General features: G+C 39.7%; 1 protein-coding gene across 2 annotated transcripts in view; it reads left to right on the forward strand.

The window, feature by feature from the left end:
• The window catches only part of LOC126281584 (aminopeptidase N-like), a 330,257-nt gene that overhangs the window by 280,633 nt on the left and 26,708 nt on the right, over positions 1 to 22,916 (forward strand). For both annotated transcript variants that reach the window (XM_049980666.1, XM_049980667.1), the window contains exon 14: positions 9,972 to 10,109. In XM_049980666.1, coding sequence (XP_049836623.1) covers positions 9,972 to 10,109 — 138 coding nt within the window. The remainder of the gene's footprint in view (positions 1 to 9,971; positions 10,110 to 22,916) is intronic.

Here is a 22,916-nt window from a genome sequence, read left to right on the forward strand (position 1 = left end):
CAGGGGGATGGCGGGATGAAAGGATGTGCTGGAGTGCAAGTTCCCATCTCCACAGTTCAGAGGGACTGGTGTTGGGTGGGAGAAGCCAAATGGCACATACGGTGTAGCAGGTTCCTAGGTCCCTAGAATTATGCTGGAGGGCATGCTCTACTACTGGGTATTGGACATCTCCTAGGCGGACAGTTCGTCTGTGTCCGTTCATGCCCTCAGCCAGTTTAGTTGCTCAGCCAGGCTGGGGGAAAAAAGGACAGGTGTACACTCGCACACACACACATATCCATCCACACATACACAGACACAAGCAGACATTTTGTGTCTGTGTATGTGTATGTGCAGATGGATATGTGTGTGTGCGAGTGTACACCTGTCATTTTTTTCCCCTAAGGTAAGTCTTTCTGCTCCCGGGACTGGAATGACTCCTTACCTTCTCCCTTAAAACCCACATCCTTTCGTCTTTCCCTCTCCTTCCCTCTTTCCTGAAGAAGCAACCGCCAGTTGCGAAAGCTAGAAATTCTGTGTGTGTGTTTTATTTATTGTGCCTGTCTACCGGCACTTTCCCGCTTGGTAAGTCTTGGAATCTTTGTTTTTAATATGTTAAATAATTTAGTTAGATGTGAATGTGTTGAGGTGAACTTCTTTAGCCAGAAATTTGCTATTTTATCTTTTCCAGGGACTTTCCAATTGTGAGTAGAATTAATTGCTTTGGTGACTTCATGTTGCAAAATTGTCACTTCAGGCATTTGTGGTATCATCTTGTATGTGTCTGTTTCTGCTTCTATCTGCCGTGCATGCCTGTTATGTTGTACCGGGTTTGACCATATGTTGCTCCAGAAGTGTTCCATGTCTGTTATGTTTGGTGGATTGTCTATTTTAATGTGTGTGTTACCTATTGTCTGGTAACATTTCTTTTGGTTTGTGTTGAAAGTTTGGTTTTGTTTTGTTCTATTTTCACTTTTTTTGTATCTTCTAAGTCGTTTGGCCAATGCTTGTAATTTCTGCTTCTTTTCATCTAATTGCTCTATCGCTTCTTGTTGTGAGATTTTACCTAACCTTTTTCATTTTTTTCTGGCATTTGATGTCTTATAAATTGTGTTAGCTGTCCAATGTCTTTTCTCAGTTTTTCTATTCTGATCTGTAGCCTGTGTTGCCATGCTTGTTTTGTGGGTTTCTTCTGTGTGTTGGTTGGTTCTGATCTCTTCCTAGTGTGTATATTTAGTGTAGTGAGTGCTCCTATATAAACCAGTAGTTGTAACTCTTCCATAGTTGTGTTTTCATTTATTTTGTTGTGTATGATTGTGTTGATAGTTTTTATTGTTGTTTCGACTTGTGGGTTATTTGGCGGTCTATGCAAGACTGGTCTAATGTCTGTATTTGTGTCTTTGTATTCTATATATGTCAGCTGAAATTTTTCTTCTATATCTAACATGTGTGTCACTTCGTGTTCTATTTGTACTTGTTCTGGTGGCAGTCTTAAGATTTCGTTTTCCTCTGATTGTTTAATTGATGCGTGTTGTTCTTTGTTTGTTTGCTCTGGGATGTGTGAGTCCATTACTGTATTTTCTTCTTCTTCTGATTGCACATTATTTTGTTCCAGTATTTGTTGTACTTGTTGTTTGATCTTTTCTAATTCTGACTGGGGTATCCTGTTATTTTGATTATTACACGGATCTGATCAGTTAGTCGTTGTTCTGTTAAAAATTTTAATTCTGGGTATCTGGTAATAAATGTTTTGTATACTTGTGATCTGTATCCAGTTGTGTTGGTTTCTAGGTTTGTTGCTTGGTAATAACAGAACATGAGGTGTCGATTAACTTCATCTGACCATCTCATCTTCTGTCTTTGTTTTCCTTCTAGGGTGGTTGCAGGAAGCATATCCTGCAAAACACCTGTATTTGGATTTAAATCATTTTCCAGTTGGCTAGCAGTGTCGTTACCATTTTGGGCGGGCATATGGTTCAAGCGTCATCCCCGACCATGACGGCGCTTGTCCAAGGCTTCTTTAGTTGTGTCCTGAACCAACTAATCACACTAAAAGGGGGGTTAGCGCTATTAGTGGTTTGTTCTTTTCTTCGCCTTTTACGACTGGTAGAACATACCAGAGGCCTATTCTTTTCCCGGGCCTCCACGGGGATTATTATCATTATTATTATTATTATTATTATTATTATTATTATTATTATTATTATTATTTTAGTGAGCAAATTTTGTCAGCCAAAAGATTTTTAAGCAAATTTGTTAATAATTTTTCTTTATGTCATCACTGGAAGTAGTAATGTTGTAAACAGTGATTGAAATACTTATCTTATTACTATGAATGAAGTGTTGGTCTCAGGTCCATAAATCAGAAATAAAAGAACCATCTGCTTACAATTTTCTGTTTATTGTATCAGTTGAAGAGTATCTGCATCACATAATAATAAAAAACATTTAATGTAACAAACTGATCAATTGAAATGCAGTCAGCAATGTACTGAGCAAAAACCAAACCAATGCAGAGCAACAAGATCGTAGACACGATACCATTTATAAGTTTTTGGCAATGTCAAATTTTCATTCCTAGTTATGACTTCAGTTATAGTTAGACTGATTATATGATTTAATTTCATAATATGTATCTTATGGTAATTTCATAACACATATCTTGTGATGAAATGCTTGACATTTTTAACTAACATAACAATAATCATATTTTGCCAACTTTTTTTTTTTTTTACTGATGAAATAACAAACATTTCTGTATCCATATTTCATTACTTCTAATTTAATTTTTTCCTCACTTACTAACATTCACACACATAAATTCAAACTTTCAGTACCACATTACTTTGACAGGAAATACAGTACCTCAAAAACTATCATATTTTGTGAGAAATTGTAAGATGTGTACATCTCCACACATTAGTTGACATTATTGGTTAATCAGCTACTAGATTAGAGTTTTAAGCAAAGGAAAATTCTTTGAAAGAATAATAAAAAATAAGAAGTATTTAAGCAAACCTAAAAGACAATAATAAGACTGAAGAGATAAATAACAAATATGAAATGTTTGTATATGTTGGATTGTACATAAATTTTATGTATTTTCTTTTATAATAATGCTTAATATTGGAAGTTACATTTCAACATCTCTATTGCAATGAAAATCTCTGCACTGCAGTTCAAGTATTGACAATACATGTTGTGTGTCATCTTTGGAAGTAATCTTGTTCCATTCACACCTGGTCCTTGCTGTTGACACTTAACTCTTTGCCACCACACTTGCATTCAGCACACCTCAATTATGTGTCAGCTTCATTTTGGCAACAGAAAATTGAGCACACAGCACTATCAATATGTTTACTGGAAATGAGTTGCAGTCGCAAAACTACAGTGATGTAGTTGCCGTCACTGTGGGAACAGTTATCGTGCTCCTCTTCTGTTGCCTGAGTGAAGCCACATGTGTGGTACATATTAGTCAGCTCCTCGCTGATAATTCTGTCTACAAGGCTGCTAACATTGCTGAAAAAACAAAAGTTAATTTCCAATGAAATGTCATTTAAACAACCACAGTAGAAAGCACGTGAGCATTTCATTATGTGGAATTTGTTTCTTTCAGTGGTTCGGAATGATTTTCTGTAGTTTGGTGCAAAGATTTCAACAAGTTCCCTGTGGAAACAAGGAAAGAAATAAAGAACTCAAAAGAAAATTAAAATTATTGTATTACACTATTGGACTATAAATTGTCCCAGTAATTCCACTGAAGAAAAAATTACAAAGCTGACTAGCATTGCTGTTCACAATCCACATCACATTAGTTTTTCATGCATTCAGGACAGCAAAAAAACTCATGGAAAACCAACAATTAGCTTTCTGTTTGCTACCGGTACAGAGTGAGATAGTAAGCCTACCCTTCACACATTTTGAATCATCAAATTAACTTTCCACCTAATTGTGATAGTTATCTTTGGTATTTTCTTTCAAAACTATTGAACTCATCACACCCAAATTCTTGTGTAGCAGGTGCTTCTTCATTTATAATAAACTGATTAAAGAAAGAAACTCATTGTCACAATTTGGCCAAACCTTAATTTGATAAAACAACACTGGAACAATTAAATTTTGTTCAATAGCGTCCATCATTCAGTTCTTCTTTTCTCTCTCACACACACATTCTGTTCTCTCTCTCTCTCTCTCTCTCTCTCTCTCTCTCTCTCTCTCTCTCTCTCTCTCTCTCTCTCTGGACACATCTGATCAGTAGTCCAGTTCTGCCCATCCCTGTCACCATTCATATAATTTATTAATGTAATCTTGCACAAAGTCTTGGAAATGTGGAGGGGCACCATCTTGTCGGAAGATGAAATCTCTGCCATCAGTTTGAAGTTGTGGCCTGAGCCACAACTGCAGCTTGTCCAGATAGGTGATACCATTGACAGTTCTCTCAGCAAAGAAGAAGGATCCATAGTCTTAACAAAACTTGCCATTGAAAGCTCTGTGCACTGTCACTACCAACTGGCAATGGGCAAATTCCATCACACTAATTGCATTCTCCACCTGGTTTGCTACCATTTTTAGCAACTATGGTCAGTGGTGCTCTGGTTGTCAGGTATATCTCTATTTCAGGTTGCATACAAAGTTCTATCAGCTTGTTTTTTTCAAAGGGCACAAGAGCAACAAAACTGGTGAATACCAAGGTGGCTTTTGCCACAGTATATCTTCCACAGGACAAATTTTCAGTCTAAAGACCATGCTGAAATACAAAGCAGTCAGGAACAGCCCAATAATTTGCATGTTTGTTGTCTTTAAAAAGACATGCAACCCAGATGACTGACAAGCACGTTTTGATATCCTTGAAGAACAAGGGTTAGATCAAAAAACCCTTAACCTCATCAAAGAAACATTGACCCATACTACCTCCCAAGTGAAATTCATGGGTAAAATATCTGAGCCAGCCCTTCCTGATCAAAACTGGTGACTGACAATGCGATGGACAATCTCCTCCTCTATTCAACCTCGCACTGGACAAGGTCATCCATGAATGGGAAAAGGAATTGAAGATTAAAAACTGCTGCAAACCAATACAGACAGGGAACTCAAGGATGACATAACAATTTCATCTTTAGCTTTTGCTGATGAGTTAGTCTTACTAGCAGATGGCAAGATAACAGCAATCGAACAGGTTGAAACCCTTCAAGAATGTGCAGAGAAAGTTGGTCTGCAAATATCTTTCCTAAAGTAAAGTATGAGTTCATTGCCACAAAAACCGACACCCAAAATTTGACTGCAAAATATGGTCATATCAGTAGAGTCCCATATTTTAAATACTTAGGTGAAGTCTTTAAACCTATGGAGTGAGAGAAAATAGCACAAAACATTCACCTCCACAAACTAAAGAGAGTCCATGGAAGAAACTACAAGGTGTACAATAAAAAATGGTTGCCAAAAACATTAAAATTAGGCATTATAATACAGTATTAAATCCTGAAGTCCTGTATGCCAGTGAAACCCTGGCAGTCCATGTAAAAAGTGACCTAGAAAACTTGTTAAAAGAACAACATAAAATCATCAGAAAGATACAAGGGCCAAAGAAAACAGAAGAGGGCTACAGACTACAATCTTGTCAAACAACTGACAAATTCTCCAACCTTCCAGCAGACATTAGAACAAGGCAACTAAAATTTTATGGGCTTCCCAAAACAAGACTTATGCACAAAATTCTTAAATACATAAGAGGACTTAAAACTGTACCCTGAATACAAGATGTCAAAAGGGACCCACAAAAAGCTGAGATAAATTATTCAGATATTTTGGACAGAAAGGTATTTAAGCAGAATGTTAACAGATGGGAAGTTAAGTCAGAGGACAAAGCTCTGAAGAAAGGAGGGACAAAATGGACAGAGGAAACGGAATTTTTATTTTCTTTCACATTCTGTATCATCTGTTACATTATGTTTACCAGAACCATTTACCTATACCAAGTTTTAAAAATGTTTTGTGGATTTGCTAATTACCCTGTACACCTGTATGGTGATCTTTTGTGTCATGATTATGGTGTTGCTGACCATAACTGGTAGTACAATAAATTAATTTAGCAGCTATAGTCATGTTTTCCAGTATGACTCTCGTAAATATTACTCAGACCCCACTGGCTGAAAACAGTTTTCTAACTATTGTAAAAATGGAGACTCATTCCTATGTTTTATAACACTTACAGGATAAGATTTTTAATTCATTTTTTAAGTTTTTGGGATTTTCATTTTATTTCTAACTTTTCAGGCAACATTTTTAAATCTCTGTGCTGGAACAAAATTCTCCATTTTTCTCCTTTAACTTGGTTGTAAAGCCTAAGCTGAAGCCACTTTCCTCACCTCATGTTGTGGTTGTGTGCATCACAGTCTGAAACCATGAATGCCATGAAAGAAACGCAATAGATCATGTCAATTATTAAACAGAATGATAAATCTGTGAAATTATGCAAGCTGCACTGTCTTTATCTGTAGGTAAAAGCAATGAGACAGATGGCTCCATGTAAAGCAGACTAATTTTCTCCATTAGGTGTTAAGTCTAGTTTAATCATTTATACACATATACTACAAGACATTGTGCACTTTGTGCAGCCCTTTTGTGGGCAGCATGTTCTACACTTACCACAAACGGTATTACTGCATGCATAGGAATACTCCTCAACATCCCTGTAACTCCTGGCATTTAGAGGTAGTTTGCTGCAATGGATCTAGTTTCTGTTTGTTGTTAAATATAGCTTATAATTTAATAAAATGTCTATTGTAGCTTTCAGGAGCCATGGGAAGTATACAAACCACCAAAGTAATCATTCCATGAGACATGGGAAATATACTTATCACAAACTTAATATTTCCCTTCATGTATTCTGGGAAGCATACCTATCACCCAATTAATTGTTTTACTATGCTCATTGGAGCACATAGCACTCTCCCCCCCTCCCCCCCGCCCCTGCCCCCACACACAATGAAATTTGTAATCTATTTGCCAAATTTGCTCTTTTCTATCCATGAGTTTGTCTAACAAGCATGTACATACACCAACAAGATTTGTCTATTTAACCTCAGTTCTGAAGAAGATGCTGTTTGAGTCACACAGTATTTTGACACTAGTGGGAATGGCTTCCAATGCAAGCAAGGAATTTTTTGCACTGACTTCGACATTGTGTGCAAAAAGTAAAACGAAAACAAGACACTGGTCTAGGTAACAAAATCTCCTACATGAAATATTGCACCCAGACCCTAATGGTTACATCAGCTTTCTCCTAATAGAAAGTCAAACTTTTAACAACCAAGTCATTTCACCCTCACACTGAAAAGGAAGACACAAGTATATGAAAATTTATTGTCTTCTACTTATCCTCTACTGACAATTTATTAAAATACCACAATGGGGGAACATATATGTGTATCATCTGTGGAAGAACTGGAGTGCTTTAATTTTTTTATTTCATTGCATTGCCACCTGCATGTTGATTATAGAACACTGATTTTCTTCATAACCTCTTCCTCAGAGTCAGATTCTTTATCCACGATTGACCACCTCAGGTGGAATAGGCTGAGAAAGACACAACACCACTGCCATTTTTTTGTTATTCTTGATGGTAGTTTCCACGTTCTGGAAACTCATAGTACAGTGAGATAAATTGTAATAGAGCTGTTTTTTTAAATATGTGCACTGAAAGATAAAAACAAACAATGTCCACCATCTTATGAAATCAACCTTCACTCAAAATTACTTTCAAACCTGACAAACCCACTCTATGTTTGACAAACACAACAAATAAGGCTATACAAGTCAAATATTTGACAAACCTAGTAAAGTTCAATAAATTATTTCTTGCGTAGGAGAGACATTATCACCTTTGTACATGCTTGACAGCTTGTGATAGAATGCTGTATCAGAGGTACAAAAACTGCTACAAAAACATATCTGTTTGTTGTCAGACTACTGTTGTTGCTTGTGAAGTTCTTCACTTTTACACTTTATACACACATCAAAAGAAGTTTTGCATCGACCCATTTCCCAGAAATCCTGAAGATACACATTGACAGTGGATATTGTATCACAGACACAATCCCTTTGGCTGTTCAGAGATGTTGCTAAGCCAGCCCAAAGATGTAACCAACCGTGCATGAGCTGTGCTTATTAGACGGAGGGGGTCTGACAGCCTATCCATTCCAGTTATTTCACCAGGAAAGAGGTACACAGCTCATGTTGCATGCAGTTCAACCATGCCTAGATGGTCAGTACCACAGTTTGATCACATCTGCATTGTTACTTTGTACCAGGAAGCACTCTCAACAGGGGAAGTATCCAGGCACCTCAGAGTGAACCAAAGCGATGTTGTTTGGACAGGGAGGAGTACAAAGAGACAGGAACAGTTGATGACATGCCTCACTCAGGCCACCCAATGGCTACTACTGCAGTGGATGTCTGCTACCTACAGATTATGGCTAGGAGGAACCCTGACAGCAATGCCACCAAGTTGAATAATGCTTTTTGTGCAGCCACAGGTCATGTTATGACTCAAACTGTGCACAATAGGCTGCATGATGTGCAACTTCACTTCCAATGGCGAGGTCCATCTTTGCAAGCACAACATCATGCAGCACAGTACAGATGGGCCAAACAACAAGGCGAATGGACTACTCAGGATTGGCATCACGTTCTCTTCACCGAGAAGTGTCGCATATACCTTTAACCAGACAATTGTTGAAGACATGTTTGGAGGCAGCTCAGTCAGGCTGAACGCCTTAGACACATTGTCCAGTGAGTGCTGCAAGGTGGAGGTTCCCTGATGTTTTGGGGTGTCATTATACGCTACTGGTGGTTATGAAAGGAGCCGTAACAGCTGTACGATACATGAATACCGTCCTCCGACCTATAGTGCAACCATATTGGCAGCATATTAAGGAGGCATTCATCTTCATGGACATCAATGACTTCCTTTAGGATAATAACATCGCTCAACTAAAGTGGCCAGGATGTTCTCCAGACATGAACCCTATCGAACATGCCTGGGATAGATGAAGGGACCAATGACCTAGCAGTTTGATCCCTTCCCTCCTCTTTTAAACCAACCAAACAACCTGGGATAGAATGAAAAGGGCTATTTATGAATGATGTGGCCCACCAACCACTCTGAGGGACACTGAATCACCATTAAGGAGTGGGACAATCTGAGCCAACATGGCCTTGATGAACGTGTATAGTATGCAATGATGGATATATGCATGCTTCAATGCAAGAGCGTGTGTTACTGGGTATTAGAGGTAGCAGTGTGTACAGCAATCTGGACCACCACCTCTGAAGGCCTCGCTGTATGGTGGTACAACATGCAATGTGTGGTTTTCATGAGAAATAGAAAGGGCGGAAATGTGTTTTTTATGTTAATATCTATTCCAATTTTCTGTAAATGTTCCAGAACTCTTAGAAGCAAGGTGATGCAAAAAGTTTTTTGATGTGTCTACTATTCTGACTTGCAGCACATTGAAATACTGTTGAGAATGACCAGAATTTGCCAAATTTTCAAAGTCGGCACATAGCGAGTAGACTCCTACAGATGTTCAGAATCATCGAGGGAATTTCAAAGATTATGTAATGACAGTCAAATACAGTTCACAAAAGCTAAATCACAAAAATTAAGTTATCAAAATTCAAATATAGTCAGTTGATCATAATTCAATATTGTACAAAAGAAGAAAAGAAATATATTTATGTATTACTTTAACTTCATTGAGCTGCTACAAAAGCTAATCACAGAAGGGTTAAAGTATTGCATCACTATTGAGAATCAATTCTTGTGGCTGTGAACACTTTTTGTTTGGAAATATGGAAGAAAGATTCTCCTAAGGGCAAAGAGTTAAATTGTTTGCTCTGGAACAATATGCCTGTTCAGCTGTTTGCTTACCAAGTACAGAGGGAAGTATTTAGATGTATTTTGACTGACACACAACTCCTTGTGTTTACAGGTATCTGGGTTATACCCTGGAAAAAGACAAAATCAAGCCACAGGATGCGCAGACTGTTTTTACGAGCGTTTGTACAACACCTGTGGGAGTGAAAGTTGCAACTGACTTCATTGTAAACAACGCTGAAGCCTTTGCACAGTAAGTGTTCTTTATAATATTACAATTTGTATCTCACCATCAGAGAGCCTTACAGTCAGCAATAACATATGCCATATAGAATTTCTGATTTTCTTGTTGTTGTTGATAATGAAGATGATGATACTGACAATGATGATATCATTGGCATTGTCACAAAAACTGGTTTTATACAGGTCTCCATGCTAGTCTATTTTCTGCAAATCTTTTCATCCCTGCATGATTACTGCAACCTACATTTATTTGAACCAGATTAGTATATTCAAACCTGTCTCCTCCCACATTTTTACTCTTTCCCCCATTACCAAACTGACTTTTCCTTGAGGCTTCAGTATTAGTCCTATGGACCGATCCCTTCTTTTAGTCAAGTTGTATTTGTTTTATTCAGTACTTCATTATTGGAATGTGTTGTGGTTGGCAGGAGAGCCAACCAGGGTTAGTAAAGGAGGCCAAAATGCAAGCGTTTTAGTTCACGCAGGCTGGCGTGAGGTCTGGAACATGACAAGGGAATTAGATTTGAGAAAAACGGACGTAGCTGGTGGAATACTTAACTTTGATCCATTAACGGAGAATGTCGCTCTTTATGGTACATGATTCACTATATCAATAGTACGGATACTGGCGCCTTGCTAGGTCGTAGCAAATAACGTAGCTGAAGGCTATGCTAACTATCGTCTCGGCAAATGAGAGTGTAGAAGTCAGTGAACCATTGCTAGCAAAGTCAGCTGTACATCTGGGGCGAGTGCTAGGAAGTCTCTCTAGTCCTGCCGTGTGGCGGCGCTCGGTCTGCAATCATTGATAGTGGCAATACCCAGGTCCGATGTATGCTAATGGACCGCGGCCGATTTAAAGGCTACCACCTAGCAAGTGTGGTGTCTGGCGGTGACACCACATTCCTCCCCCACAAATCAGCATACGGTTGTGGAATAAGGCTTCAGCCCGCCGTGGGGAGGACAGCATGTTGACGTATGTGACGAAGTGGGGAGCCTAACTACAGGCGAGGCTGTGTCACCCGCACCCTGCCATTCAGACCGCGAGGAGTGGGGAAACACCTGAAAACCTGCTCCAGGGTGCACGCCAACATGCGGTGTATGCGCCCGTAGAGAGACAGGAGGGGCCAAAGGGTCGACCTCCATCGGGCCGGGGCATCCGACGGGCGAAGACGACATATGGTCCGGAGCAGGCAAGAGTTCCATGTCAGAGGACAGCTGGTTATGGAAAGCGATCGGCAGCGCGTGACCTAGCGACGCGTCCATTGCTGGTGTCACCGGCGGGAGAGCAGGTGGCGGCGGCGGTGGCAACGGCAGCGGCGGCGCGTCGCCATGGGGCAAAATGGAAGGCAGCGTCGGTAACACCTGGGGCTGAGGCAAGCCAGTAGATGGGTCCCCAGGGCGCTGACCGGACGGTACCATCGCTGAAAGCAGACGGCGAGCGGCAGATCCCGTGCGACGACAGAGGCTCAGCTGATTGAGATGCTGACGCACCTCACCAGAGGCCCCCAAAACCAGATACATAGCGTGTCCGAGGCAGCGAAGAATGCGCCCTTCGAGCCAATGCCGTGAACCTCGGTAGTGGCGATAGTAGACAACGACGTCTGGAGCAAAAGCAGGTGTCTGCCGCTGCACAGGAACCTGATGCGGTGGATGTAGCAAAGACATCAAGGTTCGATGAGGGCGACCATGGAGCAACTTAGCCAGTGAGCGACCATCGTGGGGCTGAGAGCGATACGTTAACAAAAAGAGCAATAACGCGTCCTCCCGAGAATGCGACTCTTTCAACTTCAACATCTGTGACTTGAAAGTCCTGACCAATCATTCAGCGGCACCGTTTGACTGCGGCGAAAACGGCGTGGTCGTTAGATGTTGAATACCATTGGCCTTGCAGAATGACTGAAATTCTGTGGACTGGAATTGTGGGCCATTGTCGGAAACAATAGTCTGTGGAAGACCTTCAATGCAAAAGATAGCGGATAACGCTTGGATCGTGGCAGATGACGTCGTGGAAGACATCCGGACAACAAAAGGAAAATTACTGAATGAATCTACCACAACCAACCATCGAGCATTCCAGAATGGACCAGCAATATCGATGTGTAAGCGTTGCCAAGGGGAACTGGCTTTCGGCCATGCAAAGAATTGCCGTGCTGGTGCTGATTGTTGTTCAGCACACACCATGCAAGAAGAGCACATATTCGTAATTGCGGCATCGATTCCGAACCAAGTACAGTGCTGATGAGCAAGTTGTTTTGTTCTCACTGTACCTTAATGTCCTTCGTGTAGAAGCTGTAAGACAGAGGACTGTAACGAACGTGGTACCACAACCCTGGACTGATCATTATCAGAACGCAACAGCAAAACACCACGTCGTACAAAAAGTCTCTCCTTGTGAGCAAAAAGTAGGCGAACCAACGGATCCCCGATCGGTGACTTTGACAAAGGCCATTGCGTAGCAACAAAATGCAGAACGGGAGGAAGGACAGGGTCGGCAGCTGTGGCTGTAGCTACATGACGAAAATCAGTCGGAAACGATTCGACCACGTCATCAGTTTCCACATCTATGAACATGCAAGCAAGTTCGGAGGAATTGAATTCCCTATCCTCAGCAGCAGGCAAGCGGGACAATGCATCAGCGTTTCTGTGCTTAGCAGTGGACCGATACAAGATATCATAGCGGTACTGCGAGAGGAAAATGGACCAGCAAATGGAATTTCTGCTCTGTACGTGGAGATACAGGCTTGGTCGGATGAAAAAGTGATGTCAAAGGTTTGTGGTCTGTGATTATGGTAAAGTGACAACCATACAAGAAATCATGAAACTTTGTAACACCAAATACGAGAGCCAATGCTTCTTCCTCGATCTGTGAATAATTTCTTTGAGCAGACGAAAGCAATTTGGACACAAAGGCAATAGGGTGATCGTGCGATCCATCTTTGTGAGCAAGCACAGCACCGATCCCAAAATCAGATGCATCCACCATCAACAAAACGGGCTTCTGGGGATCGAATGGAGTAAGGCAAGTATTGGAAAGCAACGCCGATTTCAACTGGCGAAAGGCGCGCTTGCATTCCGTCGTCCAGACAAACGGAACACCCTTACGGCGTAGCGGAGCTGAAATGGAAGAAGCATGTGGCACATGTTTATGGTAATACGTAATTTTTCCCAGCACACTCTGTAGCTGCTACAAATTCCGCGGCGAAGGCAAGTTGTGTATGGCACGAAGGTGCGTGGGACTGGGATGTATGCCTTGGGCATTGATTACATGTCCCAGGTATGGCAAGTCCCGAGCAAAAAACACACATTTGTCCTTCCGTAAGCGAAGACCATTTTGTCGTAAGACCTGAAATAATGTTCTGAGATTGGCCAAATGTTCTTCTGTCTTTCCAGAGATCACAATATCGTCCAGATAATTTGCTGCAGTAGGGACCGACGCACAAACAGTTTGTAGATATTGCTGAAACAATGCAGGGTCGGATGCACACCTGAATGGCAGTCGTTTGAATTGATACAACCCAAGATGCGTGTTAACCACCAAAACACGCTGGGATTCTTCGTCCACCGGTATTTGCAAGTACGCATCTGCTAGGTCCAACTTCGAAAAATATTTACCCGGGCACAGTCTGTCAAAAAGATCTTCCAGGTGGGGTAAAGGAAAAATTGCAATCACTTGTTTTGGATTCACTGTTTCCTTGAATTCCACACAAAGTCTCAATTTTCCGGAAGATTTTGGCAAAATTACTAAGGGTGATGCCCAGAGAGAAGCCTGCACACGTTCAATTACACCTTGTGATTCCAAATCATGAAATGTTTTTGCGACCTCATCACTCAATGCGTGGGGAACATAGCACGCTCTGAAAAATTTCGGTTGCGCGTTTACTTTCAGTTCCAAATGTGCTTTATAGTTCTTAGAGCAACCAAGGCCTGGTGCAAAAATGTCTGCAAATTCATCATATAGATGAGAAACACTGTCTGAAGGCACAGTCTGGTTAGTAAAGAAGGCCGAAATGCACTCGTTTTAGCTCACGCAGGCTGGCATGAGGTCTGGAACATGACAAGGGAAGTAGAATTGAGAAAAGCGGATGTAGCTGGTGGAATACTTAACTTTAATCCATTAATGAAGAACGTCGCTCTTTATGGTACATGATTCACAATATCAATAGTATGGATACTGGCACCTTGCTAGGTCGTAGCAAATAATGTAGCTGAAGGCTATGCTAACTATCGTCTCGGCAAATGAGAGCGTAGAAGTCAGTGAACCATCGCTAGCAAAGTCGGCTGTACAACTGGGGCGAGTGCTAGGAAGTCTCTCTGGAGTCGGTCTGCAATCACTGATAGTGGCGACACACGGGTCTGATGTATACTAACGGACCGCGGCCGATTTAAAGGCTATCACCTAGCAAGTGTGGTGTCTGGCGGTGACACCACAGAATGTTCTTATGTTGACTACTCTTGTAGTTTAGACTTGAGCTCTAGCAGTGAATACCCAAGTGGGAGAGCCATCACCATCCTACCCACTAGAATAACATTTCTTCCATCTCTCCATAGCACCCACTGAACCCCTGACCCACTACATTTCATGTAATGCGACTTTCCCTAATGGTGTTCAAATGCATTAAGCACAGTGGTGTGCAAAAATTAAGTTCAAAAGCAACTTTCACGTGGTGGGTCATTCACAAATAACATACTTTGATGAAGTCTGGAGTGTACATAGAAATAACTACAACAGTGTAGTATAGAAAGTAGCTGAAGGAAGTATGCAATGAGACAAATGGAAATAACCATTTTATTCAAACCCACTAATTACACTGAGTTTACCACAATTTATGATAGACCTGGACATTACAAAAGGTGGAACAAGGTTCTTAGTAGGATGTGTGGTCTCCACGGAGAGCAGTGCATGCTTTGCAATGCTGGCACACAAGGTTAGTAATGAGTTCTCGTGTTAGGGCGTTCCACTCCTCCACCAGCCCAGATGACAACTGCTTGTTGCAGTGCACGGATTACCATATTTTATGGACCATAAGACACTAAGGACTATAAGATGCACCTTAATTTTAAGCAATTTTTTTAAATAAATTTTTGCCATTTTATTATTAGATTGGAAAACCAGACAAAAAAAAATCGTTGTTTATAAAACCAAACTGACCTTTAAAATACCTGAAAATTTTCATCTGAACTTTCTCCTTGTTCTACTTCTTCTTTGGTTTCAGCCATCAACCATTTGTCCCATTTATTTATTGAGACATCAAGAGGTTGCACTTGTGAAGTAAGTCCTCTTGAAATAACAGCAAGTCCTGTATTTCCCAGTGTCAATTACTCTTTCACAGAATATTTTAAATGATTAGCAAACTGGTCTAGCATAATAAGAGAACTCTCCTTCAATAAAGCACCTTTCCTTCTCTCCCATACTCTGTTAATCCATTGTATTGTATGTTAACCTGAGGCCTAGAAACAGTGGAGAGACTCTGTCCCCTCCGCAGCCACAGTGGTCCACAACCCAATAATGACTACCACTGGTAACTTCACCTCCTCCACCGCCCCACACCGAACCAATCTTTCAGAGTTACTGTGTGGTTGTATGTGAGGGAGAAAAACAGAATTACCCTGTCCAAGTTTGGATGTTGGGCGAAGCCCTAGTGTGTCTGTGGGTGCCAGAGACACTATCATCTCCAAGCCAGCATAGCTCAGTATGTTGTTGTGACCAAAGATCCAGGTGTGCAGTATTTATGAGTTGACATGTGACCTTTCTTCTGAAATGATTGACTACTTTGTATTGAAGTACTTTCTAAGTTTAGTGCTTTAACAGTAGGTTTCTTTCTCTTTTGTAAAGATATAATGGAAGGAACTTGGTTTTGGATCTTGCCATGATTTCAAAGTGGTACAAGGAGAGGCAACTTGCTTTAAATGCACATTAAATGCAAAACTGTGCACTTCACAAAATGAAAAATGATTATAGTATCAGTCAGTCACAGTTGGAATGTATCAGCTCATATAAATATTTGGATGTAACATTTTATAGGGATTGTTGTTGTTGTCTTCAGTCCTGAGACTGGTTTGATGCAGAATGCATGTCCTCGGGAAAAATTATGGCTGTAGTTTCCCCTTGCTTTCAGCCGTTCGCAGTACCAGCACAGCAAGGCCGTTTTGGTTAATGTTGCAAGGCCAGATCAGTCAATCATCCAGACTGTTGCCCCTGCAACTACTGAAAAGGCTGCTGCCCCTCTTCAGGAACCACACGTTTGTCTGGCCTCTCAACAGATACCCCTCCGTTGTGGTTGCACCTACGGTACGGCCATCTGTATCGCTGAGGCACGCAAGCCTCCCCACCAACGGCAAGGTCCATGGTTCATGGGGGGAGGTTTATAGGGATATAAAATGAAATGAGCACTTTGGCTTCAGTCACAGGTAAAACAGATGGCAGACTGTTGTGTATTGGAAGGATTCTGGGGAAGTGCAGTCAGTCTGTGAAGGAGATTTCATACAGAGCACTTGCATGACTCATCTTAGAGCATTGCTCAAGTGGTGCTCCTTGTACCAAGTAGGACTAACAGGAACTCTCTGAATATATACAAAGAACAACAGCATGAATGGTGGCAGGTTTGTCCGACCAATGAAAGAGCATTACAGAGATGCTGAAGAAACTGAACTGGCAGATGCTCGAAGACAGACGTAAAGTATCTGAGGAGAGCATACTTACAAAGTGTCAAGAACTATCTAGGAATATACTACAACAACTGAGGCATCACCCCCATACAGATTATGGTAATTACAGGATGTTAAGAGGTGTTCAAGCAGTCATTCTTCCAGTACTCCACCCATCAGTGGAACAGAAAGAAGCCCTAATAAGTGGTACAGTGGAAAGTACCCTCTGCCATGCACTCCAGCACTTCACAGTATTTGTAAAGTATGGGTGTAAATGAAGATGTAGATTTGTCCTCCAAACACAAACTTAATTTTCCTCCAAATACACATTTTTTTAAAGAATTGTTCATCACCACCAGTGCAAAATTACTCATACTTAAAAGTTAGCTTCTTAAAAGTGAAAGGAAACTCTATTAAAGGGTCCCAACTTCTGAAAATAGTACAATCAGTGTTGGTGCTGGAGTGGTTGGGAGGTATGGCTCATGTTGTTGGTCTGGCTGTGAGGGACAACTTCCTCAGTCTGCCAAATGCTTCCTCTCGCATTTTGTAACATCAACTACACACCTGAGTGGGATTGTATTATGAAATGGTATAAATCCATTCCAATAACAGAAATTCTTGGATGGAGCAATATGTAAAATAAGGGAAAAGCAACCTCTCACCTATAGCATATCAGAGTGCAGAACACAGAAACGTGTAACAGAAAATAGCATTTATACTAGCTTTTGACCATTAGCTCTTTCTCTAGCAGAAGTACAAACATTCACACACATAACCACACTAAAGTACACTCCTGTGGCCCCAGCAAGATGGTTATTGGCACTTGATTATCGAAAGAAGTTGCCTGATCTGATGCCTTCCAACGTCTTGAACACAAAATATTTTAGATGTGAGAGGTAGAAAGGAACCCTATCTATTGCATGTCACCTGTCTGTGTGTGCAGTTCTGAAGTTTGTTGTGAGAAGACTGTAGATATGGGGGTCAAACGGCGCCAAAAAGTACTTGTCGGTTGATCCATGGAAGTTGTAGTGCAAGCTCACAGAAGAACCCAGGAACCTTTGTGTTATTCTGTGCTGTTTCGTAATGGTGACGGTTGTTAGTGACAAAAGAACAGTTGAGTTGAGAAGACTTTTAAGTAACTCTTAACTTGGACTTGCTAGAGGCAAGACATGTTTCTGATGTCTGTGTAATACAGATGTGATTGTTAAACCAACTCCATTGTAAATGTAACTTAATGGTGTCTAATGGGAGACCACACGGGCGACTTACAAGAAGTCAAATATTTATGTGAGAAATGTCTACTTGTTCTTTATGAAAGTTGAACTATATCAAGAGTGAACTAAAATATTTCTTTGAGTATCCACTTATTTCACGAGTAGAGAGAGTCTTATGTGTTTCTTTAACTAGCATCATTCTTAGGAAAAGAAGTTTTTAGAGATTCCAGTAGCCATCTAACCAGTGAAAAAGATTGGTTGTGCATTCACAAGTAAGTCAACTCATCTAAAAGAAGTGGGAAGGTTGCACACATACTTCAACACCTTAAGTCATCCAAACCATTAGAATGTGGCGTCTGGTGTGAAAGGACCGAAGGAAGAAAGGAATTTTGAGATGAAAACGAGAGAAAAAGCTCTCAAGTGTTGCCATAGAAACTGAGCATAATAAGACAAGAGAATCATTAAGAGAAACTGCAGTATGCTGGAGTATACGAAGGAGAAAATTTGTAAATGCAAATAAGGGAGAAGATGGGAGATAGTCACAACTTGAAAAACTGGAGAGAAGATCTTGACATATTAGACCAAGGAGAGATGCTCCAAGAACAGTACAACTAAAAAGATCTGGTGTAGGGAGTATCTTGGTGACGCAGATGTGGAAACCATTCAATGTCACCAGCACCAGCTGCTGTTCACCGGTGCTTACCTTTCGTCACATTTGCTTGCCTTCACTGCGAGAAGTCTACGCTGGGTGAGGGCAAAACAAAACTTCAGTTACTTTGCAAGAAGTGATACAAACTATTGAGTGAACTTTATTAGTGTAGTTATTATACTTAAAGTTATTTTTTAAATCCTCACAAGGTCTAACGCTTGTAAAGTCATGGATAACTCTCAGCAAGTTGGAGAAACTTCAGAACCAGCCATGGCTATGATAATTACCAAAGAAGCGCCTGACTGGTCTGAGTTAGTAAATCTAATTAAAGCTCAGAGTATACAATTAGGCTTAATGAATTCTCAATTAGAAGATCAAAGTCTTAAATTCGATTCAATTAAATGATAAATTAAATGATCAGAGTACAACATTAAATGTTCAGCGTGAAGTTCTAAATAACCAAAGTGCAATCTCGAATAGTCAAGCAACAAATATAGGTTTATTAAGTGCCAAGATTGACACACAGAGTAGAGAATTTAGTAATCTATGCGAAGGCATGGATGCCTTAAAGACTGAAAAGTAAAGACTAAATATTAAAGTTGAAAACTTGAAATTTGATTTAAAGAATGAACTAACTAATTCTTTGAACATTCATGTAAATCAAATGTTTACTGAATTCAACCAAAAACAGAATGATAATTTTTGGGATTTGACAAAAAAGTTAGAATTTGATATTGAGGAAAAATGTAGTAGGGTAGAATTCAAACTCAATGAAAAGGTAGGATCATTTGAAAATGTATCTAATGTTAAGATTAATGCTGTAAAGCATGCTTTGAAAGAGAGTGTTGAAAAGCAAGATGAGTTAGGGCCTGTAATCCAATTGCAAATTACAGGCATTAATACATGCATAGATAATGTAGAAAGAAACTTCAAAGAGAAACTAGCAAACTCAGACATCATAAATGTAAGCAGTTTGGAGGAACAGGTAGAAGAAATGATAAATCGAAAAGTTGCCATGAGTATAACCTCCGGGAACGTATGCTTATTGTTTCTTCCAAACTTTCAGATACCTGAAAGGATATAGATGACTTGTGGAAAGAGTTTAAACTTATGCAGGATAAAGTAGACAAGAGAGTGACTTCTCCTAACACTGTATTGACTAGTGAAGTGGTGACTGATATACAATTTGGGGGGGGGGGGGGGGGGGCAATTCAGGATTATCCAGGCAATTCCCTAAGTTTAAGCCCAATGGGGATGTACATCTGACTCATTTTTTGAAAAGATTCAACCAGGCTTTGCCAAAGAACCGGGAAGATTCGAAAAAGATAGAATTTGCTGTGGAGTGCCTTGTAGGGGAAATCTTGGAATGGGGTACTGTAAATACTGAGAACTTTTCTTCTTGAGGAGACTTCCAGAACAAATTTATTGAGAAATACTGGTCTGCTAGTGCACGAGAGAAATTAATATCAGATTTGTGGGACCCAATATATTACACTAGTACCGTGGGGTACTATGAGAAAGTATGCATCTAACATGGGCAAAGTACTTAGATAAGCCAATGGAAGAAAAAGTGTTAGTGAGAATTTTAATAAGACGATTATGTGAGGAAAGATATATTATGTAGTGTTTGGAGAACAGCAGAAGAATTTTTGTCCTTTGTGGCACTGGATGCATTAAATAAGGAATGCAAAGAAAACTTACACCAAAGTGATAGCCCACACTACAAAAGGAACAGAGGTAATAATTAGAGTATACTAGTGTAACAGAACAAATGGTAACGACAATTACCAGAAGAGGCATCCACCTTTGAATTTAGGTCCAGTAGCTTCGCAAGTAATAATAGCACACAAAGTATCTCAATTTGGTAACCAACCTGTGATTACTAATAATGAGGAAAACGCACTGCGATCTGGATCCAGGGCTGGGGCCCAGGTTGTGGAAATAAACTAGGAGGCCTTAGTCGATATGAATATGTTTACCCACAAAATACCAACAAAGGAATGGTTGCCACCAGAAAAACCAAGCTTGACTACCAATAATCCACCACCTATAATAGCAGGGACCGTGGAGAATTCTAAGGTTAACATATTTATAGATTCAGGGAGTGAGGTATCACTCATCTCCAACATGTTTTATACTTCACTACAGACTAAACAACACTTATCATTATTACCAGTGAGCAGAGTTTACAATAACATGAACAAAAAGTAAGATTGTCAAGTACGAGACTCAAGTAAACTGCAGCATTTTATCAAACGCTGTTAATAGTAGAAAATATCAATAGAGATGTATTGTTTGATTTAGATTGGCTATTAGAGTTTAATGTTATCATGAACTTTGATATCATTTCAATGCACTGCAATTTTGACTTAATATTTATATATCCATATTCATATATGTGGTGGATGAGGCATTAAGGAGAGATTTATTAAGGGATTTGATAATATATGTAGACAATATCCTAATAATATCAGCTACTTGGGAAGAACATTGTCTCACCTTATGCAGAACTCTAAAAAAATTTTTAAGAAAAAGGTATTATGGTGAATCTATCAAATTCGTATTTCGTGCACCAAGAGCTTAAGTTTTTAGGCCATATTGTAGGGCGCAGGGAATTAGACCAGACTCTGAATGCACCAAAGCTATTAAAGAATGTTCCCACCCTAAAAATGTAAGACAGTTGAAGGGGTTTATAGGAATGGCAGGATGCTATCGACAGTACATATGAGGTCAAGAACTGAATGACCCAAAAATTTTACATTTATTAAGGAAGAGAGTACCATGGATTTGGGATCAAGAGGCAAATGATGCGTTTGGAAACATCAAAAGTGTGCTTGTTGAATCACCCCTATTACATCACCCGGTTATGGGTGAGCCATTTAAAATTTTGACAGATACATCTGATTATTTTATTGCTGCAGAACTTTTCCAAGGAGAGTTGGATCTAAATAATGTAGAACACCGAACCATAGCTTTTGATAGCTTTTGCTAGCCATAGTCTAAATAAGTATGAATTAAATAACATGGCTACTGAAAAAGAACTGTTGGAAATATTATGGAGTATCAAAAAATTTCAAACACTTGTATGGGGGTCAGAAATCCATGTTTACGCAGATCATCACGCTCTTTTCTTTCTAATGAGTAGTCGATGGTTACACAGTAGATTAATGCAATGGATGCTTTTCCTACAGGAATATGATATTAGGATACAATATGTAAAAGGTTCCAAGAGTATTCTACTATATGCTTTGTCTATGTTACCATAGGAATGAAAGAATTAAAAAGTATGGAAGGATCCAGCGCTATTTTTGTAATTATGTGATTAATTTTATGTCAGTAGAATATCCAGACATCAGGGTACAAGAGATGGCTCAAAGAATAACAGAAAATATACATCATGATCCCTATTTTAAAGAAATGTTTTCTACCTCTATCTGGAATTCCTTACCTCCTAATCAAGTAGGAAAATGAAAATTATAGGTCAAAATTTGTTTCGTTAGCTTAACATCGCAATGTTGGCACTTATGCATTCTGAACGTAATGGAAGACACACTTGTGTGGTATGTTCATACAGGATATGGACACTTTGGAATCAAAAAGTGTGTAACACATATGAATAAGTTCTATTATTTTAAGAAGTTAGGGTATAAGATACATCTTTGATTATAACTTGTGAAACCTGTCAGAAGGTGAAAGAGAATAACACTCCTGTGAAATACAAAATGTATCCAATTATTCCTAAGTCATTACATTATCTCACAGCAGCAGATGTTTTTGGACCAGTACCAAAAGGAAAGAGAGGAGTGTCATATACTTTGGTCATCAAAGAGCATTGGTCAAAATATGTTAAACTATATCCAATCGAAAATGTCAATATGCAGACAGTTATACACTGTTTACAACAATACTTTCTAGAAGTAGGTAAACCAAAACAGTTTCTTACGGATAATGGCTCGCAAGTAATGAGTAGAATTTAAAGAATTTCTAGCATGGGAAGGTATTTGTCAAGCATTAATATCCAACTATAACCCCTCCTCGAATCCATGTGAACAAGAAATGAAGAAATTGGAAAACTATTCCATACCTACTGCCATGAAAAAAAATACTTTATGGGCAACAAAAATTAAAGTCTTTGAACTTATTCTAAATTAATTACCACATTTATTGACCGGGTTGACACCTTTAGAAGTAATAGGCAAACCTTTTGTAAGAGAACCTCTGATTAAATGTGTTAATTGGCCTGAACAATGTACTGTTGATTACGAAATGAATCAGGAAATAGTTTCTAAGAATTTAATTTAAATAGCAC

This window comes from Schistocerca gregaria, chromosome 7, assembly GCF_023897955.1.
Source record: "Schistocerca gregaria isolate iqSchGreg1 chromosome 7, iqSchGreg1.2, whole genome shotgun sequence".
Classification (NCBI taxonomy): domain Eukaryota; kingdom Metazoa; phylum Arthropoda; class Insecta; order Orthoptera; family Acrididae; genus Schistocerca; species Schistocerca gregaria.